Source organism: Thalassophryne amazonica, chromosome 7 (assembly GCF_902500255.1).
Source record: "Thalassophryne amazonica chromosome 7, fThaAma1.1, whole genome shotgun sequence".
In the NCBI taxonomy this organism is placed as follows: domain Eukaryota; kingdom Metazoa; phylum Chordata; class Actinopteri; order Batrachoidiformes; family Batrachoididae; genus Thalassophryne; species Thalassophryne amazonica.
This window is the reverse complement of record NC_047109.1, coordinates 43,623,033-43,645,648: the sequence shown is the minus strand read 5'-3', so window position 1 is coordinate 43,645,648 and position 22,616 is coordinate 43,623,033. Positions and strand designations below refer to the sequence as shown.

Below are 22,616 nucleotides of genomic sequence, written 5' to 3'. Positions count from 1 at the left end.
AAACTCCACACAGAAAGGTCACAGGTGGGAATCGACAGCTGTAGGCAGCAGTGCTAACCACTAAGCCATCATGCTGCCCCCACCCCCAAATCTTATCCAAAAACATTGAAATATCTGATGTGACATCTTTTTTTATGTCTTTATTTTATGCATTTAATCCTCAATATTTGTTCTGGAAAAAATACCTCATTGGTCAAGAAAAAAAATCAAACAATCAAAAAAAATCGTAAAAAAGTGTGTTTTCTTCAAAAGAGGTAACATATTGACACTGTGTGGCACAGACACAACTCATGATTAACACTTTTTTTTTTTATCAGCAAATGCAACATATTTACAGTGATCTTAACAGATTTGTGACACATTCAGATCAGCATGAATATTGTGCAAAAAGCATTCGGTAAGTTCGTATCATCAGCAAAGTGTTTCTAGTCAGTCTGCGACTCATTCATGGCTAACGCTCTTAGAAAAGGAAAGTCATCCCAAAAAACACCCATATCTGCTTCTTCTTGAGGCTCATCATTATGGTACCATCCAAAGAAACACTGCTCGCTCGATATGCCATCAGCGGTCATGTTCTGATAGCAGTGTGGACTGAAGGTTTCTTCTGTGTCCAACAGTGGCTGGGTGGAGTCAGAGCGCAGATAGTGAGGTCCTTGAGCTGTTGGGCTTGTACCTGGACCAGAAAAGATGACTGTGGCATAAGGAACAGTGTCACTGTTTGTCCCAGAGTAGCCAGGGACAAACGGTGAACCAAGTATGGACTCTCCCAGGTCACTGGTATCATCTTCACTAGTGTGCAACCATGAGTCATCCTTCTTTTTATCTGGCATGTTGGGTAACTCCAAGAAGCTGAGGTGCGACAGATATATTGGATTGGGCTCCTGAAAGTCCCACACAGGGTGGATATCCTGCAAAACAATAACAAAAAACACAGTTATTTAATCATCATCACTGTTCATCATCACTGTCCTGACAGCTTTTTATCTTAACACAAATGGACGTGAATTCTGCACCTGGCAGGTTTCTGAAGTCCATTTTTTGATGCTGCTATTAGCTGGATCTGGCACAGCTGCCCAACAATGCACCTTTATCCTGCCAAAATAAAACAATTTGCAATGCAGCAAGTTGTTTTTGCAAATAACCCACACAACAGCTTCAGAGTTATCTATGATCTCACCTTTTTTGCTTGAAAATCACGACTGTACAAATGCTCAGTGACAGTACAATAAACAGTAGAACTGGCATCACAACAAGAACTCCATCTGAGTAGGAAAGAAAAAAAATGAAAGGCATCAGAGTGGTGATGCATCCCCTGTGCTTGACACACCTCAGTAGGAATGTACGAGTATAAGTAAATATAAATATGCATGTAATGGTGTTTTTGACGATGTATGACTTCATCATGTGACTTTATGATGGCCTTTCGTGTCAGTCAAGCAGAAATATTTTGCTGATCAATATATGCTTTAGATCATCCATCAAGGCTTTTTGGTTGTTGAGATATACCAAAAAGAGGCTTTTTTAGACCATATTTTTCTTGCTTTCCCTTTGACCAAACTACTCCAAAATCTAAACACTTCTAGATATCTATCCAAGTAATATTCCTACCAAGTTTAAAGGAAATCTGTCAAGCCAATTTTTGAGTTATCTCATGCACAGATGCACAGATATGCACACACATGCCAGTGAAAATAATATCATTTTTCGCCGGAGCCCAGGGTAAAAAGGATGCCTGAAATACTAACTCTCTCAAAAGCCACTATTATGATACCAGTAATGATACTAACCGAAGGGCTCGAACTTGAAATGAATTATTGAACCATTCCTGCTTCCACCGTATGTGCTGACCATCAGGAAAGCTTCATACTGAGATGAGGGACTGAGACCTGTCAGGATCACGCTCCTGCTTTCAAGGTCTGCATCCACAACTGGAACAACAATCACACATCAGATGTCAGCTCCAGGAAATCCATCACCAAATAAATAAAATAGGATCTTTAACTTACCCTTAATGTTGTCCTGTTTATCCCAGTAGAAGACCTTGTAGTTTCTGATAATCCCATTTCTTTGCTCTAACTGTATTTCATCCCAGATAAGCTCAACATGGGGCTGCCAGGACGTTGTAATTCTTAGTTTTGGAACAATGGATGGCTCTTCAAAAGGAAACATATAATTGTGATATTTTTATGACACTTAATATGATTTATCTTCAAAAAACACAATTGATATCCACCAGAGGGCAGCATTTGATCACAAATGAACGTACTGAGCTTTTGCTCTTTATTATTATTATTGTATTATCATTATTTACTTATTTCATTTTCTTTTTAGAAATTTAAAGTCCAATGTACAGTTTCACAAAGACAACCAACAGGATAATAAGCAATGAAATATGAAATTTGTAAAACTATGGGAATTCTTTAGATCTCCAAAACTAAATCAGTTTCAAATGGCAGAGAGAATATATTTATTAAATTTCATTTTTAATGCTGAGCACAGTTTATTTAAATTATTTTATATTCTGACACCTTTCATTATTATTGCTGCATCTTTGCTTTAAGAGAGTGGTTTTCAAACTGTGAGGTGTGCCCCCCTGGTGGGCACCAAAGTTCTTCGTGGGTGGGGGTGGGGGGCGGACAAAAAAATAACTGTAAACACTGTTATCCAACTAAAGAAGAAGGGGACAAAAGGAAAAAGAAAACATTGTTTGCTAACATGCCAGGATAAATTTTAGTGCATAAATCTACCAATGAGAAGACAGAGTTTGGGGCAACCCAAAAAAAGCCCCCCTGTGCAGGCGAGGCGCCTCTCATCTGATCACAGAGTGACACCTTGGTCTGTGCGCTGAACGGATGGGGGCACGGCTGGCTGCCAACAGCTGTCGAGACATCTCTGGTCCTGGATGTCACAGCTGCAGAACACGTACCGTGTTTTGGTGGACATACGCATGTGTGTCTTTGCTGTCCTCACGTGGAAATACATAAAAACATATGTCGCTTTTGTGACGGGCTGGAGAAATGAACCGTTAATTAATTTGGACACGCAGCAGGCGATCTGAATGTCACGTCTGTCTGACAGGACACGTGTGTCCTGTGAGTGGCGCGGGACTATATGACAAGCCAACAGTGTGACAAATACGCCATTTTCAGTCATGTATCAGCCGGAGTTTGTTACGACGTAACAAACTCTGTTTGGTCAGTTATCACGGTGCTTTTCTCTCTTTCTTAAAAATACATTTATCTGCTTGTTGATTTTAGCCATTTCATGCTCCTGTTGTAAGACAGTGATTGTAGCGCAGTGGTAAAGTTTCTGTCTGGTAATCAGAGCGTTTGTAAATTGCAGGTTCGAATCCCATGAGTGGCATTTATTTTCTAGTTAACCAGGGTTATTTAACCGAGGTGTTCTGTATTGTGTCCTGTTTTATTTATTATTTATATCAACCCAGTGATATTAACTAATTATACAGCTGGTTTTTATTTTATTTTTCTCCACATCAGCGGGGCAATGTGGTGCACCACATCCCAGCTGTTCGCCTTGTTTTCCTGCTAACACAACACCGTCGCGTGCAGGACACCATCGCAGCGGGTTTGTTCACGCCTGCCCGTCGGCTTGAAGTTTTTGTGGTTCGCTCATACAAGCTTGTTTTGCCGTGATTCACCCTGATGTGTGAAGGGGCCCTTAGTTATGTCAAAGACATTTAAAAACACACAGAGATGTCTAAATGTTAAAAAAAAATATGTTTAAAATATGACAAAAGGTAAAATAGAAGAATAGGAAGTATTTTTAAATGTTTGAAAAGGGTGTAAAATGTATGAAAGAACAGAAAGTTATTTAAAAATGTTTAAAATGTTTACAAAGGCTGTAAAATATGTAAATGCATAGACAGTTCCTAAGAAAACATAAATATATTTCAAATGTGTTTAAGATGTGTAAAAGAATAGAAAGAAACACACGAAAATGTTGAAATTGTGTGTATGTGTGTTGTGTGTGTGTGGGGGGGCTATTCATATGTTCTCTGGGGGGGGGGGGGGGGGATTTTTGCATGCAATTTCTCTTGCAACAAACTCTCGTCTCACTTCTTCAAAGCCATAGCAACCTGACTCTCGCACCTCGGGCTGCACTTTGTGTGATCTTTCTTGGGTCTTTGGTGACTTACCCTTCTGGCTGGAGTAGGCATTAACAGTCTGAGGACGGCCCATCCCATTCTTAAAGCGAGGATACACTGAGATCCCGTAGGGCTTGTATGGCTCAAAGCTGCCTATTGATGAGCAGGAAGAGGTTAGAGTGGATCAGTGCCTGTAAGCTCAGAACAGTGTGTACAAGCAGGCACAGGAAAAGAAGGCCTTGTGGAAGAGTGGCTGTTTGATTTTTAGGGTACAGCATGAGGATCAGGTTGTAGTCACAGAAAAAGTGAGGATACCGACCTGAATACCCGTGAAACAAATACAATTACAAACCTGTTATTAGCAGCCCTGACTGGTTTCTGTCAGCCACAGCAAACCGGAGGGAGGCGAGGCCTTCGTCTAGCAGCGGCTTCCACTCCACCACGTAATCACTGAGGTCAGAAGATGCCAAGCTTGTCCACTGGACCAGCATGGATTTGTCATCATGAGGACGCACAGTAACATTTGATAATGCTGTACGAGCTGCAGATACAAAACACATCATACACACTGTGACTGAAACATGTATAAAGTGTGTTAAACTGTGTGTACTGCCTACAGAGGTGCCAAAGTGGTGCCACACAGCCTGAGTTTGGGCCAAAAAAACAGATTATAGTCCATGGCCTAGTAATTGTACTTTTAAGTGGAAACTTTGTGTGAGCCAGGATTTTTTTTCTAATATTTTAAAAAAATTAATTAATTAATTAATTTATTGTTTTCATGTTGGGGGAAAATGTATTTACCTTCTTATCAGAGCATTTTATTTATTTATTTTTTTGTAAGACTGACAATGATATGTGTAGAATGTTCGGGCTTGGAGGACTGCACTCCACTGAGGGCCGTTCTATCTGCAGCCAAATTGGTGCAGAGAAAAAATAAAAAAAATAAAATAAATAAATAAATCAACAATGCCAACTGTAGTGCCTGTATTTGAAAAAAAAAAAAAAAATTGCGACAGATGTTCTATTTTCAGCTCAATTTAAACACAAAAAACAAATCCACTGGCTGCCTACTTTGATAAATATTTCAGTAATTATGAACATAAAGAATTGCTGGGGCCAGAATGACAGACCGGCTTCTCTTTTTCTTACCTTTCTCTGTAAAACCTAGAGATGGTTGTGCGTGAAAATCCCAGCAGATCAGCAGTTTCTGAAATATCAACAATGATACTACCTCACTTAAATCCCCTTTCTTCCCTATTCTGATGCTCAGTTTGAACTTCGGTAGGTTGTCTTCACCACATCTAGATGTCATCACATGTGATGTTCATGGACAGGATATTGAGGCATAGTTGGGGAGAGGAGGGTTTCCACTTTGGTGGGCTCAGGGTACAATCACTGCTTTTTGCAGATGATGTGGTCCTGTTGCCTTCATCAGCCTGTGGCCTCCAACACTCACTGGATTGCTTCGCAGCCAAGTGTGAAGTGGATGGGATGAGGATTAGCACCTCTAAATCTGAGGCCATGGTTCTCAGCAGGAAACCATTGCCTACTCCGGGTAGGGAATACGGTCTTGTCCCAAGTAAAGGAGTTCAAGTACCTCGGGGTCTTGTTCACAAGTGAGGTGATCAGTGGAGCATGAGATGGGCCGTGGGGATGGTATTACATTCAAAAAGACAAAGCTCTCAATGTACTGGTCAATCTTTGTCCCTACTATCACCTATGGTCATGAGGATTGGGTCATGACCGAAAGAACTAGATCGTGGGTGCAAGCGGCCGAAATGCATTTCCTCAGGAGGGTGGCTCGTGTCTCCCTTAGAGATAGGGTGATCCGGTCAACCGTGGGGAGCTCAGAGTAGAGCTGCTGCTCCTTCACATTAAAAGGAGCCAGCTTGGGTGGTTCGGGCATTTGGTAAGGATGCCCCCTGGATGCCTACTTAGGGAGCTGTTCCAGGCATGTCCAGCTGGTAGGAGACCCCGGGGAAGACCCACAACTAGTTGGAGAGATTATATCTCCACGCTGGCCTGGGAACACCAGGAATGGTCAATGTGGCTCGTGAAAGGGAGGTCTGGGATCCCCTGCTGGAGCTGTTGCCCCTGCAACCCGATCACAGATAAGCAGTTGAAGATGAGTGAGTGATGAGTGTGAAATTTGCTAATATATTATAAGTATGTTTATTTTGGTAAATTTCATCCAGTTTAGAGTAGATTTATCCATGGGGTTACGCTACTTTGTAAATAAAGCATATACAAAGCAAAGACCAGGTAGTTCAAGGAGTTGGGTAACCAACATGTAGACCTGGGTTTGATTATCAGGCACGCTATCTGTGTATGTTCTTGGCGAAGATACTTCATCCGCATTGTCTCATTCAACCCAGCTGTAAATTGGTGCTGGCCTTGGATGGGTAGGAGCAACCTGCAAAGGACTGGCATTTCATCAATGATAATTTGTCAGAATATACACACATACACACTCATCTTCAACCACTTAGTCCAATCAAGGGTCACGGGGGGCTGGAGCCTATCCCAGCAGACATAGAGCGCGAGGCGGGGTACACCCAGGACAGGACGCCAGTCTGTTGCAGGGCCACAAACAGACAAACAAACACATACACACCCACTCGCACACCTATGGACAATTTAAAGATTCCAATCCACCTAACCTGCATGTCTTTGGAAGTGGGAGGAAACGGAGCACCCAGAGGAAACCCACGCAAACACGGGGAGAACATGCAAACTCCACACAGAAAGGCCACAGGTGGGAATTGAACCCATGACCTTCTCGCTGTGAGGCAACAGTGCTAACCACTAATCCACCGTCAGAATATATATTTTACTTAATTGCACATCAGCCACATTTGACAAACAGACCCCGGTCAGGAGGATTCCAGTAATTCAGGTATGAGACCACTTTCTGGTCATTGGTTTTACCTTGTGGAAACAAAATCCGGACTTCAGTGGGGCGCGACTTTCCTGCTGCATTTACGGCACTTAGAAATACGTTCTGTACTCTTGGATGAAGTTGGAAAGTGCAGTAACTCTCAGTTGTGGAGCACAGCTGTCCTTTTCCACCTGGCTGTTTTTGTCTTGACACAATGTATGACACATTCTGGCCATTGGTGCGGAATTGTTTTGATGGCTAAAAAAGAAAAAGAAAAGAAAGAAAAGGGAAGATATTTTAAAGACTAGGCATCCCAGACATAACCAGAGCTGAAACACGTGTCAGTTTGTGACAGGTGTTAAGCAGCATATGTGATGTGTGTACCTTCCAAAACAAGTCTACGATGAATGGTTTGTGCATGCTATCCCCTGATACCTTCATCCAGGAGTCTAATTGTCCAGTGGGAGCTGAAGAGAAAGTGATAGCTGTCAGCTTCATAGCTCATCAAAAAGCCTGCACTATTCTCACTTTAGAAATTAAAACTTTCCCATACACGACAGACGTATGGATTCAGTGGCAGTGTGTGAGGCAAAGCTCAATACATCAGTTCAGCCTGTGCAATCAAGCAAAGCAACGGGCGATGCAGATCATGACATCAGCATATATCGAAATCAAAACCAGGAAATGGAAGAAAAGGGAACAGTCTGAAAAAACTTTAAGTGTCACTGAATTGATCAAAAACCAACCCTTCTCCAAGGTGACTCCGGACTGGCTGGTGCTCCATTCACTCCATGGGCTCTGTTTGTACCTGACTCGAATCTGGGCATCATACCGCGTCCAATGGAGTAGATTGCACACTTCACACTGGTCCACAGATCTCCCTTTCATGCAGCCTCTCATCAAGATCTAACATGCAGCATGTCCACAAACATGATAACACAGCGAACATACAAATATGACTTGATTTGCATGTTAGCCACAAACATTTAGACATTTCAGCCATTTTCAAAGTAACTCAATTTGTGGATTTGTTCCGATTTTAAGATTTTAAGAAGGAAGAGATATTGTCTCAAGAGGCTACCATGCTTTCTCAGAGCTGCCAACCATCCCGCATTGGGTGGGATTTACCTCCGTGACTGCATCCCGCATGAGTGTGTGGGACGCCCATTAGTCCCACAGTTGTGTGGGTCCAGGCACACCACCGGAGCCCCCCCAGATACACTCTTCGTGCCATTAGTGCTTGCGGCCACACGTGGGTGTCCCGCATTGGTAACGTCAAATGTTGGAAAGTATGCTTTCTTCCTAAAGAGAAGGGTCATGGTTCAACACCACCAGTACACAATTACATTTACATGGAGTTGTGTGCTGTGTACTTTAGTTCAATATTTGTATGACTTTTTGAATAGAATGAAAAAGAATGTAACAAGGTTAAGTTGAGACTGAAAAGTAAAAGTTCCTTTTTGGCTGGCTAGTTCCTATTTGGCTAAGCAGGTAGCAGGTTCATCTTGAGAGTGAGAAGTCTGTTGTTAAAACCCCACCTGAGTCACAAACATATACGAGGTCTGTCCGTAAAGTATAGGTCCTTTTTATTTTTTTCAAAAACTATATGGATTTCATTCATATGTTTTTACGTCAGACATGCTTGAACCCTCGTGCGCATGCGTGAGTTTTTCCATGCCTGTCGGTGACGTCATTTACCTGTGAGCACTCCTTGTGGGAGGAGTCGTCCAGCCCCTCGTCGGAATTCCTTTGTCTGAGAAGTTGCTGAGAGACTGGCGCTTTGTTTGATCAAAATTTTTTCTAAACCTGTGAGACACATCGAAGTGGACACGGTTCGAAAAATTAAGCTGGTCTTCAGTGAAAATTTTAACAGCTGATGAGAGATTTTGAGGTGATTCTGTCGCTTTAAGGACTTTTCACGGTGCGAGACGTCGCTCAGCGCTCTCAGGCGGTGTCATCAGCCTGTTTCAAGCTTAAAACCTCCACATTTCAGGCTCTGTTGTTGATCCAGGACGTCGTAAGAGAACAGAGAAGTTTCAGAAGAAGTCGGTTTCAGCATTTTATCCGGATATTCCACTGTTAAAGGAGATTTTTTTAATGAAAGACGTGCGGGCGGATTGCAGCGTCGGCTCGCAGCCGCCACGACGCTCCGCCACAGGAAAAACACCTCTGTTGGAAGCCTTGAGGACAACTTGGAACATCTCCAGCTGATAAACAATTTCTCATATACTCACTCCACTGAAAGCCATCAAAAGCCAACTGGATTTTAACAAATGGTTATCAACACGGAGGTGTTTTTCCTGTGCCGCCGCGCCACGTCGGCTGTGTCCCGACGCGCGGACCCGTCCGCATGTCTTTCATTAAAAAAAATCTCCTTTAACAGTGGAATATCCGGATAAAATGCTGAAACCGACTTCTTCTGAAACTTCTCTGTTCTCTCACGACGTCCTGGATCAATAGAGCCTGAAATGTGGAGGTTTTAAGCTTGAAACAGGCTGATGACGCTGCCTGAGAGCGCTGCATGACGTCTCGCACCGTGAAAAGTCCTTAAAGCGACAGAATCACCTCAAAATCTCTCATCAGCCGTTAAAATTTTCACTGAAAACCAGCTTAATTTTTCGAACCATGTCCACTTCGATGTGTCTCACAGGTTTAGAAAAAATTTTGATCAAACAAAGCGCCAGTCTCTCAGCAACTTCTCAGACAAAGGAATTCCGACGAGGGGCTGGACGACTCCTCCCACAAGGAGTGCTCACAGGCGAATGACGTCACCGGCAGGCGTGGAAAAACTCACGCATGCGCACGAGGGTGCAAGCATGTCTGACGTAAAAACATATGAATGAAATCCATATAGTTTTTGAAAAAAATAAAAAGGACCTATACTTTACGGACAGCCCTCGTATGTCAGTTGATTACAAGAATGTTATTTTCATTTGTTAAAATTATATTTCATTGTTGTTTCGCTGTCTTTGTCTTTACTTGTGCGACTGAAACAAAAAACAGCCAAGGTTAGATTTTTTTGGAACACATAGTTTTTGTATATATCAACAAATATTTGAATTGTTAAATTCAGAAGACTTATAAAATGCTTTCCTTAATAGATTCCTGCTCAGAGAAGAAGAGACTTCTGTGAGACTGTGAGACTTCAACACAGAGGTGCTTTTGCTCCGCTGTCAGCTTCGTGCTGAAGCCATCGGCATGAATTTCGCTGCAACTCTTTTCATGGCCAAATCTTCTGTCACAGTGGAATGTGCCGAAAAAATGCTGATGTCCACCTCTTCCACAATTTCTCGGATAGTCACATGACGGTCCCACATCACCACAGCGTTCACTCTGGAAATGATCTGGTCATTTCAGCATGTTGATGGCCGACCGGAGCGTGGCTCACCGTTGTGCGACCATCTTTAAACCGGTTGTACCGCTCCTTAATCTGTGTGATGCCCATAGGATCGTCACCGAAAGCCGTCTGAATAATCCAAATGGTTTCCACCTGGCTATCGCCCAGTTTCTGGCAAAATTTGATGCAGTCGCGCTGCTCCAGTCATTCTGCCATTTTCCTTGCAAAGAAAATCTGACGAGAGACTCCACCCATCCTCACACAAAGGCTGCTTACAAGCAAATGACGCAATTGACAGGCGTGACAAAACTCACGCATGCGCACGAAGGTTCAAGGTTGGCTCATGCAAGCACACGTGATTCAAATCCATCAGGTTTTTGCAAAAAATAAAAAGGTCGGATACTTTTCTAACAGACTTCGTACATTTACTACGTGTCTTTTACTCTGGCAAACAATGCATTAATCGACGTATTTCGGTTGTTTAAGCAACAGGGTTCAAAACATATGAAAAAAGCAGCAGCTTTTTAGTTCGTAAATGAAGGTGTATCTAATACCGAGATAAACTGTGACTTCCAATACTATGTTTTAATGCTTTACTGTGTTTTACTGCTTTTGAAAGATGATGACAGTGTCTGGGGTTTTATTTTTTTATTCATTAATTTTTCGTGTGTTCGTATGTGTTTGTGATCCTTGAATTTACCCAGCAGCGAAAAGTGAAAGTGAAACTGGTTTATCAGAAGCCGACAGTGTAATCTGATGTGGCTGCGTCCAAATCAATACTAAAAGTTATTGGTTATCTGTAATAAAGATAATTTTTTTTTTTTTTTTTTTTTTTTTGCAGTTTTAGGGAGGTGGTGGCGTAACAGCTTGCACGTTGGACTGGGATGCCAGCGACTCGGGTTCGCTTCCCGATCGCAGCCACGCTCCCGACTGGGGATGAGGGAGCGACACGTGCCATGGGCCCTTCTGGAAACAAGTTTCGTGTTTCGTTGGTTACCCACATTAAATATGATCCTCTTTCTTAGCAGTCATAAAAGATAACGTTTCAGTTATCGGATTAATGGTTACTGAAGCTAACTTTTTGGTTAGCTGTGCCTATCACTGCCTAACTCTAACCATAACCTCATGCCCTCCACCATGTCTCCCCACAATTTGGTGATACTATCATGAAATTATTTTGTGATAATGTCACAAAAATGTAACACATTTCACGATGGTATCACGAACTTATACTGTAGATGAAATCACTGGTTGTGATAGTAAGTCCCTTTGGCTGCTTCCTTGTTTGCACTCGGGGTCGCCACAGCAAATCCAAGGTGCATCTGCATGTTGAATTGGCACAGGTTTTACGCCGGATGCCCTTCCTGACGCAACTCCACATTACATGGAGAAATGTGGCAGGGGTGGGATTTGAACCCGGAACCTTCTGCACTGAAACCAAGCGCATTAACCACTTGGCCACCACCCCTGCTCAAATCACTTGGTGTGAGATTGGGTTTGCAACTCCACATTACATTGAAGTCAATGGGCATGGATGGTCTAGAACCAATAAACCTTCTGCTGTAGATGATAGTGCACTGATCATTTTCCACTACGTCACCTGCTTATTGATACCATACTGGATTAAAATTTTAACAATGTAACCTAAATTGCAGATCATATCAATAAGAGATGGATTTATGCTCACCGGTGGACTGCTCTCAGCAGGTACGAGTCGGACTTCCATGTTGAAGTTGGAGTCAAGAACCCAGGTCTGGGACAAGGTCCATTTAAGATATAGGCAACCATATTTTTTTGGCACCACTTCAACCTTCAAAATGGTTGGTGGGTCAAACTTAGCTGAAATAGTAACAAAGGAAAAACACAAATAAAATTTAAGATTCAAAATCTGTTCTTTATATGATGTAAAAAAAAAAAAAAGTATTGTAGTGAAGCAGATGACATCAATCATCAGTCATATCAAGTGCTGATCAATGCACCAAATTTGGTGTGATAATTCCCAATGCAGTATTTACCAAATCTGGTTGATTGGCAACTTGAAAATTCTAGATGATGGCCATTTTCAAAGATGGGCACTAAAATGACCCACTAAATATTATTTTTTTCCATAGACATGCTCTTACTTGATTGATTTTTGAAATATTCATGGCAAACTGTGTGTTATTCATCACAAAGGATCTGTTTTACAGCATCAGTGAAACCAACATGTTGTCTAATTTCAAGATGGCCACCAAATTGACCAATTTTTTTTTTCTCTCAAAAATATCATTACTTATTTGATTTGTGTGATCTTGGTGTCGAATTGTAGGTTTTCACTTATGCCAGATTAATTTTTCATGTTCCAACAACAATATGACCAGTGTTGCCACAGTTACTTTGAAAAAGTAATGCAATTACTGATTACTGATTTCTCCTTGAGAAAGTAACTTAGTTACTTTACTGATTACTCAATTTTAAAAGTAACTAAGTTAGCTTACTAGTTAGTTTGCTTGTTACTTTCAGCAGCTGCTGACAACAATCCCCCCTGCCACCTTAACATGAGAATGATAACCTGTTTTGCCAATACTCACTTTATAGTAACCCTTTCTTGACCTCAATTAACATGAATACTTGTTTAAAAAAAATAAAAAATAAAGACATCTTTCTTGACCTCATATTTAACTGTTGACAGTACTGTAACGGTAAAACATACTATTTCTAACCTACATTGTTTATAAATGTAAGTATTAAATTCTTTCTTACATTTTTCTAACATTTAAAGTCTTTCTAGCCATTTTTGTTGTTGAAATTAACATTATTATTACTATTATAAGTAGTACTGATAGTAGTAATAGCATGAAAAAATGTCTTCAAAAGTGAACCTTTAATCTAGGGCTGTGGTGGGGAGCCACGTGCCCGCCCCCATCCATGCCACCTTCCCGCATGGATTCACCTGGCTTGCTATTTGAGCAGAAGAATGGATAATATTTATTTATGCAGGAAACACGAGCAGACTGACAGGTAAGAAATTTTTTTTCTTTTTTTTGGCATGTCATTTTCAGAAAGAGACATATGCATTTGGGTAGAAAAAAGCATGAGTATAACGCGTCATGGATCAGCTGTTTTTAGTGAGTAGACACACAGTGGCACAGAGTTTTAAAGACAAAAGAAGGGCGTAAAATGCCTTTGTAAAACCATAGCTCTGAGTGTCACCGTGCTTTGAGAGACAACTGTTTTTCAACTCTGACCTGCTGCACAGTGGATATGGCTCTGTGCTCGCAGCTCTGTGAAAGTGGGCAGTTCAACCACACACTGTCCTCCCCTTGCTCACCGGCCGGTTTTAATGCTGGGATCGACCCACGACACAAAATAATAGTAACACACTGTGACTTGGAGAAGTAACTTTAATCTGATTACTGATTTGGAAAGATTAACGAGTTAGATTACTCGTAACTGAAAAAAACGGTCAGATTTGCCCTACCGGCATCACTGAATATGACACTCTTAGTGATATAAACTGTCATTTAACCATGTTGACTGTAGATATTAAAATAACAACACAATATATTCAACACTAAACACCTTAAACTAGGCCTACATGCAGTATTTTCAAGAGATGAACACTTTCAAAACATGTACTGGATGGAAACCATTACTTCAAAATGTAATAAACTTCATTCATGAGTCTGGTCTGCTTGACTTTTCTCCTTCAAAAATGCCAGAGGGAGTTTTTCCTGACTACTGTCCTTGCTCAGGGGGATTGGTACGGTTAGACCTTACCTGTGTAAAGTGCCCTGAGGCAGCTTTGTCCTGAATTGGCACTATATAATTCAATAAATTCTAATTTGTCTCATAAGGAAAATAAAACATAATCAATACTGTAAATAACAAATAAAATATAAAATACACTCAACAAAAATATAAACGCAACACTTTTGGTTTTGCTCCCATTTTGTATGAGATGAACTCAAAGATCTAAAACTTTTTCCACATACACAATATCACCATTCCCCTCAAATATTGTTCACAAACCAGTCTAAATCTGTGATAGTGAGCACTTCTCCTTTGCTGAGATAATCCATCCCACCTCACAGGTGTGCCATATCAAGATGCTGATTAGACACCATGATTAGTGCACAGGTGTGCCTTAGACTGTCCACAATAAAAGGCCACTCTGAAAGGTGCAGTTTTATCACACAGCACAATGCCACAGATGTCGCAAGATTTGAGGGAGCGTGCAATTGGCATGCTGACAGCAGGAATGTCAACCAGAGCTGTTGCTCGTATATTGAATGTTCATTTCTCTACCATAAGCTGTCTCCAAAGGCGTTTCAGAGAATTTGGCAGTACATCCAACCAGCCTCACAACCGCAGACCACGTGTAACCACACCAGCCCAGGACCTCCACATCCAGCATGTTCACCTCCAAGATCGTCTGAGACCAGCCACTCGGACAGCTGCTGCAACAATTGGTTTGCATAACCAAAGAATTTCTGCACAAACTGTCAGAAACCGTCTCAGGGAAGCTCATCTGCATGCTCGTTGTCCTCATCGGGGTCTCGACCTGACTTCAGTTCGTCGTTGTAACCGACTTGAGTGGGCAAATGCTCACATTCACTGGCGTTTGGCACGTTGGAGAGGTGTTCTCTTCACGGATGAATCCCGTTTCACACTGTCCAGGGCAGATGGCAGACAGCATGTGTGGCGTCGTGTGGGTGAGCAGTTTTCTGATGTCAATGTTGTGGATCGAGTGGCCCATGGTGGCGGTGGGGTTATGGTATGGGCAGGCGTCTGTTATGGACGAAGAACACAGGTGCATTTTATTGATGGCATTTTGAATGCACAGAGATACCGTGACGAGATCCTGAGGCCCATTGTTGTGCCATACATCCAAGAACATCACCTCATGTTGCAGCAGGATAATGCACGGCCACATGTTGCAAGGATCTGTACACAATTCTTGGAAGCTGAAAATGTCCCAGTTCTTGCATGGCCGGCATACTCACCGGACATGTCACCCATTGAGCATGTTTGGGATGCTCTGGACCGGCGTATATGACAGCGTGTACCAGTTCCTGCCAATATCCAGCAACTTCGCACAGCCATTGAAGAGGAGTGGACCAACATTCCACGGGCCACAATTGACAACCTGATCAACTCTATGCGAAGGAGATGTGTTGGACTGCATGAGGCAAATGGTGGTCACACCAGATACTGACTGGTATCCCCCCCCCAATAAAACAAAACTGCACCTTTCAGAGTAGCCTTTTATTGTGGGCAGTCTAAAGCACACCTGTGCACTAATCATGGTGTCTAATCAGCATCTTGGTAATGCACACCTGTGAGGTGGGATGGATTATCTCAGCAAAGGAGAAGTGCTCACTATCACAGATTTAGACTGGTTTGTGAACAATATTTGAGGGAAATGGTGATATTGTGTATGTGGAAAAAGTTTTAGATCTTTGAGTTCATCTCATACAAAATGGGAGCAAAACCAAAAGTGTTGCGTTTATATTTTTGTTGTGTATTATGTAACTAAATAGAATATGACATTCAATATCATGTTAATCAATCAAAGGAGCATTTCTATGCAAAAAGTGATTTGGTGATTGTATCACAAAATGCACAATTTTTCCATTATTCATTTCAGTTAATTATCTGCTCCACTATTTGATGACAAACATTCCTAGGGAAAATGGAAGCTTGTCAATGGAAGCTTGATTATTGGTATATCAGTGTATTGATAGAGTATATTAGGTAATTGTCCATGCAAGTTGTAGACTTACTCCTTATTGACTATAGAAACAATTAGAAAAAATGTTTCTCACCTACACTGAGGGGTTCCACAATAATAGGCAGTGAGGTTGCTTCTCCAAGTTCATTCACCACCTTCACATATATTTTCATTTCTTGGTACCAGGAAAAATCTGAGCGAGGGATGGCATAGTGGTGGACACCTGCTGGCACTGCATAACTCTTGTGCTTATTGAATTTACTGAAATCACACCATGTGAAAAACAGTCACTGACACATTCCATAACAATATTTGCTTTCTGTTTCAGTGTATTGCACTCAGAATATTACCGCATCTCTGTGTGGAGGGAATACTCCGTGAGTAGATGAGACTCCCACTTCCCAGGGTCCCACTGACAGGTCAGCGTGCTTGGGCTGGTGAGGTTTGTTTGACAACTGAGACTTTCCGGGACCTCTGGTGGGTCTGTCAGTAAATAAACAGTGAAGATTTTGTAGAGGTGTTGATATTAAATTATTTTTGCCATTTTGTGAGCCAAGCCGTGCAACATATCTGCTGATTTAAGCAAGAAGCAGCATGCTTTTGTGTCTCACCACTATGTACATACAGTAATATATAGGACTTTCTATCAGTATGCCCGTGTCTATCTAGTCTTGTCAACACGATAAGTCAAAATCAACATGTTAGATATTAATGACACAATAAGGGCTTGGAATGTAAATGAGGTTATTCAATTGGACGGGGTGCTTCTTTACATATATTTGCATACTAATGAGAGAACGACAATGGGCACCACTATCCCACTCACTCATCTTCATCCACTCTTTTTTTATTAAGTGCAAACCGTTCTACTCACCCCGTGAGTTCAGCTCTTTCATCCAAGCTGGTGTTTACATCACACCGCTGGCTAACGTGCATGATGCATGCTCGCTGACCAGATACTATGTGTGGAGTGGACTAACCCAGACTCTTTAGTTATTGTCCTGGGTGACCAACAAAGGTAATCTCTCCCACGAACTTCCCAAATACAGACAGCTCATTAAATGTCTGACCAGAGAGGACAGTATTCTGGATCACTGTAACACAACTATGAACAATGCTTACCATGCTGTCCCACATACTGCACTGGGACACTCTGACCATGCCATGGTCCACCTGATTCCTACCTACAGGCAGAAATTAAAAGTCTGCAAACCTGCAGTGAGGACATCCAAACTGTGGAGCAGTGAGGCTGTGGAGGATCTACAGGCATGTTTAGAAAAAATGGACTGAGATGTGTTCAAGATTGCCACCAACAGTCTGGATGAGTACACAGATGCGGTGACTTCATATGAGGCTTCTGTGAGGACTGCTGCATCCCATCATGAACCACGGTGAAGTATAACAATAACAAATCCTGGTTCAGTCCTAAACTCAGACAGTTAAGGAGGCAAAAGGAGGAGGCTTTCAAGAGTGGGGACAAGGTCAGGTTTAAAGAGTCTCTGACACTTGCATGACTTTGATCCGCACACTTTCACGCACGTCGTTGCGATGATCCCACCCACTGTGTTCCCAGCTGGACACCGTGCTTTGTTCCACTGGCTGCCACGCGCTCTGCGCTGGACGCTGCATATACTTGTATATAATTATCTTGTAGCAGATTAATCATTTTCTCTGCAAGCTGGCTGCTGAAAACGGTTCTAATCCTTCCTGAATCACAGAGGACTGCTCCAGTCTCAAGGCCATCTCTGACCCCCAGCTGGATCCCCTGCAGTTTGAATAACGAGCCATCAGGGCGGTCGACAACACTGTTAACACAGCCCTCCACCTCATCCTCCGGCATCTGGACTCCCCAGGAACCTACGCCAAGATTCTGTTTGTGGACTTCAGCTCTGCTTTCAACACAATCATCCCAGCCCTGCTGCAGGACAAGCTCTCTCAGCTTGGCTTGCCCGACTCCACCTGCAGATGGATCACTGACTTCCTGTCCAACAGAAGGCAGCATGTGAAGCCTGTTATTCAAGATGGCCACCAAAATAGAGCTTTTTTCACTTAAACACCAATGATTTCTGTCATTATTAAGTCTATTGTTTGTTCCTACTATGTATTTTAATGATAAGGGTCTATTGGTGGCCATTTTGGATGCCATTTTGAATCATAAATCCATGAATGAATTTAGTTTAGGCACAAATGAGTTTGTTGTGACCTGCAATGGTCTTCCCGTTGAATCTCTGATATTTAAGTTGTTTATATGTTGTGTAAAGGTGTTTTAGTGAAAAAACCCTATTTTGGTGGCCATCTTGGATAACTGGCTTGATGCCTGTTTTTATTTTTGGGAGCATCCTGACTGTGTTTTGGGGTCATCTAAGGAACCTAAAACAGTTGGTTTGGTTTAGTCCTGGGGGGGGGGGTGCAAAGGTAGTGGTCGAAGCTCCCCTAGTAGATGGGGACGAGTCTGCCTACAGATGGGAGATCGACCTCAAGACACAAAAAAATACTTTTTTTCTGTCTGCAGCTAGACTTATAAATAATGCCAGAGACCCCATTTACCCTGCCCCCCACATACCCACAAAGTACAGGCTGATCATCCCTGTGCTGTTCATCTGTATGCTTGCACAGCCCCATTCCACCATTTCACGATATCTATTGGCCAGCAAATTTAGCTTTGCCCATTTGTCTATTTGGCTCCTTTACTTTACAGAAGTACTTTTTTCCTTTTCTTTTTATTGTTGTTTATGCACCTATTACTTCTTACAGAAGTACTTTCTTTTATTGTTGATTATGCAACAATGACACCAGATGAAATTCCTTGTATGTGAGAACTTACTTGGCAATAAATGTCATTCTGATTCTAAATGATTACTCCAATTAAGGGTCATGGAGGGCTGGAGCTTGTCCCATTAGCCATGTGTGAGGCGGGGTACACCCTGGACAGGACGCCAGTCTGTCACAGGGCCACAAACAGACAAACAAACACATTCACACCCGCACGCACACTTAAGGACAATTTAATTTTTCTAATTCACCTAACCTGTGTGTCTTTGGATGTGGGAGGAAGCTGGCGCACCTGGAAGGAACCCATGCAAACACAGGGAGAACATGCAAACTCCACACAGAAAGGACCCAGGTGAGAATCAATCCCCTGACCTTCTTGCTGTGAGACAACACTGCTAACCACTAAGCCACCATGCAAAGCTGACATTCAGACTACACCCCCCTAGTATGGAGTAGATGACTGTTGCTTTGATATTTCCAAACATTTCCTTAGTAAAAAGAGGTGTTTAATTTGTGCAAAGTTCATATTTGTGTCATGAGTACCTAATGTAGAATAGATGTTGGATGTTCGAAGGTGTTCCCATATTAACAGATTTGGTGAAGTCTGACTATATCTCACCATTTTTAACATTAGAAAGTTCATAGTTATGTCACAAGTACGTCATGTGAAGGAGATTGCTGCTATGCTATTACCTGTGATTAGCAGGGAAAGCACATGATTGAGTCTGTCACTCAACAATGAGAGGGTAACATTTCCATAAATGAAAATTCCACAAATCTGTAATAACTACTTCATATACAGCTTTGAACTTATGAGTTCTGATAGCTACAAATGGAGAGCAGTGAACCTCCTATTTTGGGTTATGTTGGCATCTTTTTACATGAACACTGATGATAAGGTAAAATAAAGGCTGATAGGCCTGTCGAATTGCATGTGAGGCCTTGTTGCTTATCTCCAACCACAGTACATCATATTGAGTAGGTGAAATTTTTACGTTTTCTACCTAACAGTAGTGATGTGTTGAGTAAGTGCTTGGTTTCATTATTACCTTGCCCACTGTTATACATAAGCTCCACATATCACATTGAACAAACAATTTCAGTGTTGTTGCAGAAACAGATAACATGTTGCATATTGGTGGTTGAATTGCTGCTTTGATAATTATCAAAGCAATACATTACAATGGATTTAGAGCAGGTGTGGTTGTAAATGAGAGTGAGACAGTATTTACATACAGAAATGCACTAAACAGAGAACTACACTGTTATTTTCAGTCAGTTTAAAGGTCTATAAATGATCCTTATGCTACCAGATATCAGACAGATTTCAGGACCAAACTAAAGCCCTGGTCCCACCAAATAATTGTAATTGTTTGTGCAATGTTTTTTATGAACATTGTGCAAACAATTACAAACGCTGCGTGTGAGTGCAAGTAATTGCATCAGCGCACTGCATCACAGTGCAGCTCATCTGATCAATTATAACGAGATGTTAAATCTATCATAAACATACTTCTACAGCTATTCATAAAAAGGAATGGACATGCAACTGTTTTACCAAGCCATTACAATCTAAACATTACAAATAATTACATTTTAGATGGTTCCAAATATGTTCTCCACCTTATGAAGCGCAGGGGCGAGAGAGAAAACAGTGCTTCAGCTGAAACGGTCCGGTTAGACGTGTTTTCAACAGGTGTTTTCTGAAAGAAAATGATTAATCTACTGCAAAATAATTACACTGTATATGCAGCATCCAGCGCACAAAGCACGGCATCCAGCTAAACAAAGCAGGTGGGATTGTCACGACGTAGTGCGCGAGAGGGCAGAGCAAAAATAGCCTATCCAAAATAGCCTGTTCTATCCTCGTAGCCGCCAGGTACTCGTGCTCAGCATCATACTAACCACTAACATGCCTCTAACATCGTTGTTTTTCCTCGTAGTACCCTGTACACAAACTGCCCCACATTGTTTTTGCTAAATTTTGGATTTCTTAAAATTAGCGCCACATTCAGAGATGAGCCTCATTAGTTGAATATTCTGCCTCTAAGAGCCTCTAAGAGCCACTATTCTCCCACGTTTGTTGAATAACTCGAGTTGTACAAAAAAACATGCTACGTGGCGCATTATTCAATGTTTCTTATTCAGTGGGACCAGGGCTTAAGACCAGTGGTGTAGTCTACGTGGAACGCAGGTAGATGCTGTCTACTCACCTAAAAAGACCGGGAATTTCCGTCTACCCACTTCAAATTGCTCCGGGGAACGTGACAGTGTAAATAAAATGAGCGCTTATTGACTGTAATTTTATTTTCTCCCTTTAAAAGACAGCCATCAGGCGTCCATCACTTCAGAGTGCACCGTATGTGTCCCATCTCCCCCTCCCCCAGCTCGCTCTGCTAGATAAGAGTTTTAAATGGCTCATCGATAGATGGGGGCTGGGCTACCAGCTAATCAGCGCGAAAGCCACACACAAACAAGAACAATGTTGGAGAAAGTATCGATGGTGATTATTACCCGAAAAAATGAAAAGAAAACAGGCCTCGGTTTTAGATTTTTTTTTCGAAAACGTCCACCTGCTGCTTCAGGGCCGAATGATGAAGTTTGCACCCTGAGTGGAGGAGATAAACCTGGTGCTGTCTGCATTGCTGGTAAGTGGGCTAGCCTACGACAGCTACTTTTTTTATTTGTTCACTAAAGTAATGGGCCTTTCACACTGAATACGTCAGACGCGTCAAAAAACGGTCTAAAAAGCATTATTTTCAAAGAGAAGTGTTGCTTTTTAGATGCGTCAGAAGTGTCGCGTCAAAAGCCGAGCTAAACCAATGCTTCTGACGGGAGCGCGCATTGCCGCTTGTTGGCAGGCTGACGCGTCAAAGTTCAATCCAATCCAACTTTTGATGCTCTGAGCTGTGACGTACCTTCGCGTTGTCCAATAGGAACGACGCGTTGGGCCAAAACACGGAAGACTAGTGGCAGAAACCACTGATCTCTACAAAATGGATCGGTGTAGAAACAAACCACCGTGTCACAGGACTGCTCATTTATGGGGCAGTGTTCTGAAGAAAAATCCTTGGAAATGTTTTTTGTTGTTGTTTGTTACCTCAGAATTTCTGATTACTGTTAAAAAAAAGTTTAGAACACTTGTAATTAAAATAGCTAAATAAATCAATAAATGGTTCTTTAGAAACCTTTTATCTGTAAATTAAAACCACCTGTTATTTCAGATGAGATAATTTCTTGTTTAACATAAGGAACCTCTGACATTATTTTTAGACAAAATAACATGGAAATTTGTACATTTTTTTTTAAGTCTGGTAGATTATTTATATCTCATTTCAACCAGAAAAACAGACACTGTAAATAAATACAAATGTTTATTATAAATGTAACAGGAAATAATTTAACAATGACTGCAGTGTGATTGTAAAGTAGGATTTCTGTGACATAAACCTCTTGATGAATTTTTTAATGGTCATTTGAACTTATAATTTTGCCAAAATATGTAACTGCCTTGAATGTTGTTATCAGGACAGAGTCATTTCTAAAATATGAATATGAGCACAATAAGTGGAGAGCTTCTACTTGTGCAAATGTCTTTTGACTTTGATTCGTGGACATTTTTAATGATCCATTCATTTATTGTTAAAATATCAAATGAAACAGCTTTTTAAAAAATACTAGAGTTTTGCCCGTAATCTACAGATGTCTCTTGAGCTTGAGTCCTGTTGGCTGTTGGATAGTGTAGCTTTAAAATGACTGGAATTGGTAAGTGACATACTCTCCGGTATTAGTTGCATGGTTGTCTTCATAC

The 22,616-nt window shown here is 41.6% G+C and overlaps 1 protein-coding gene across 2 annotated transcripts in view; it reads right to left on the bottom strand.

The window, feature by feature from the left end:
- Nucleotides 1-247: 247 nt before the first annotated feature.
- The window catches only part of csf3r (colony stimulating factor 3 receptor (granulocyte)), a 45,160-nt gene continuing 22,791 nt past the window's right edge, over nucleotides 248-22,616 (bottom strand). For both annotated transcript variants that reach the window (XM_034174064.1, XM_034174063.1), the window contains exons 5-17: nucleotides 16,384-16,516; nucleotides 16,128-16,294; nucleotides 12,008-12,159; nucleotides 7,730-7,889; nucleotides 7,368-7,450; nucleotides 7,034-7,241; nucleotides 4,458-4,646; nucleotides 4,157-4,258; nucleotides 2,007-2,153; nucleotides 1,788-1,928; nucleotides 1,178-1,262; nucleotides 1,014-1,092; nucleotides 248-908 (exon numbers count right to left, since the gene is read on the bottom strand). In XM_034174064.1, the coding sequence (XP_034029955.1) occupies nucleotides 426-908; nucleotides 1,014-1,092; nucleotides 1,178-1,262; nucleotides 1,788-1,928; nucleotides 2,007-2,153; nucleotides 4,157-4,258; nucleotides 4,458-4,646; nucleotides 7,034-7,241; nucleotides 7,368-7,450; nucleotides 7,730-7,889; nucleotides 12,008-12,159; nucleotides 16,128-16,294; nucleotides 16,384-16,516 (2,129 nt within the window). In that variant the 3' untranslated portion in view covers nucleotides 248-425. The remainder of the gene's footprint in view (nucleotides 909-1,013; nucleotides 1,093-1,177; nucleotides 1,263-1,787; nucleotides 1,929-2,006; nucleotides 2,154-4,156; nucleotides 4,259-4,457; nucleotides 4,647-7,033; nucleotides 7,242-7,367; nucleotides 7,451-7,729; nucleotides 7,890-12,007; nucleotides 12,160-16,127; nucleotides 16,295-16,383; nucleotides 16,517-22,616) is intronic.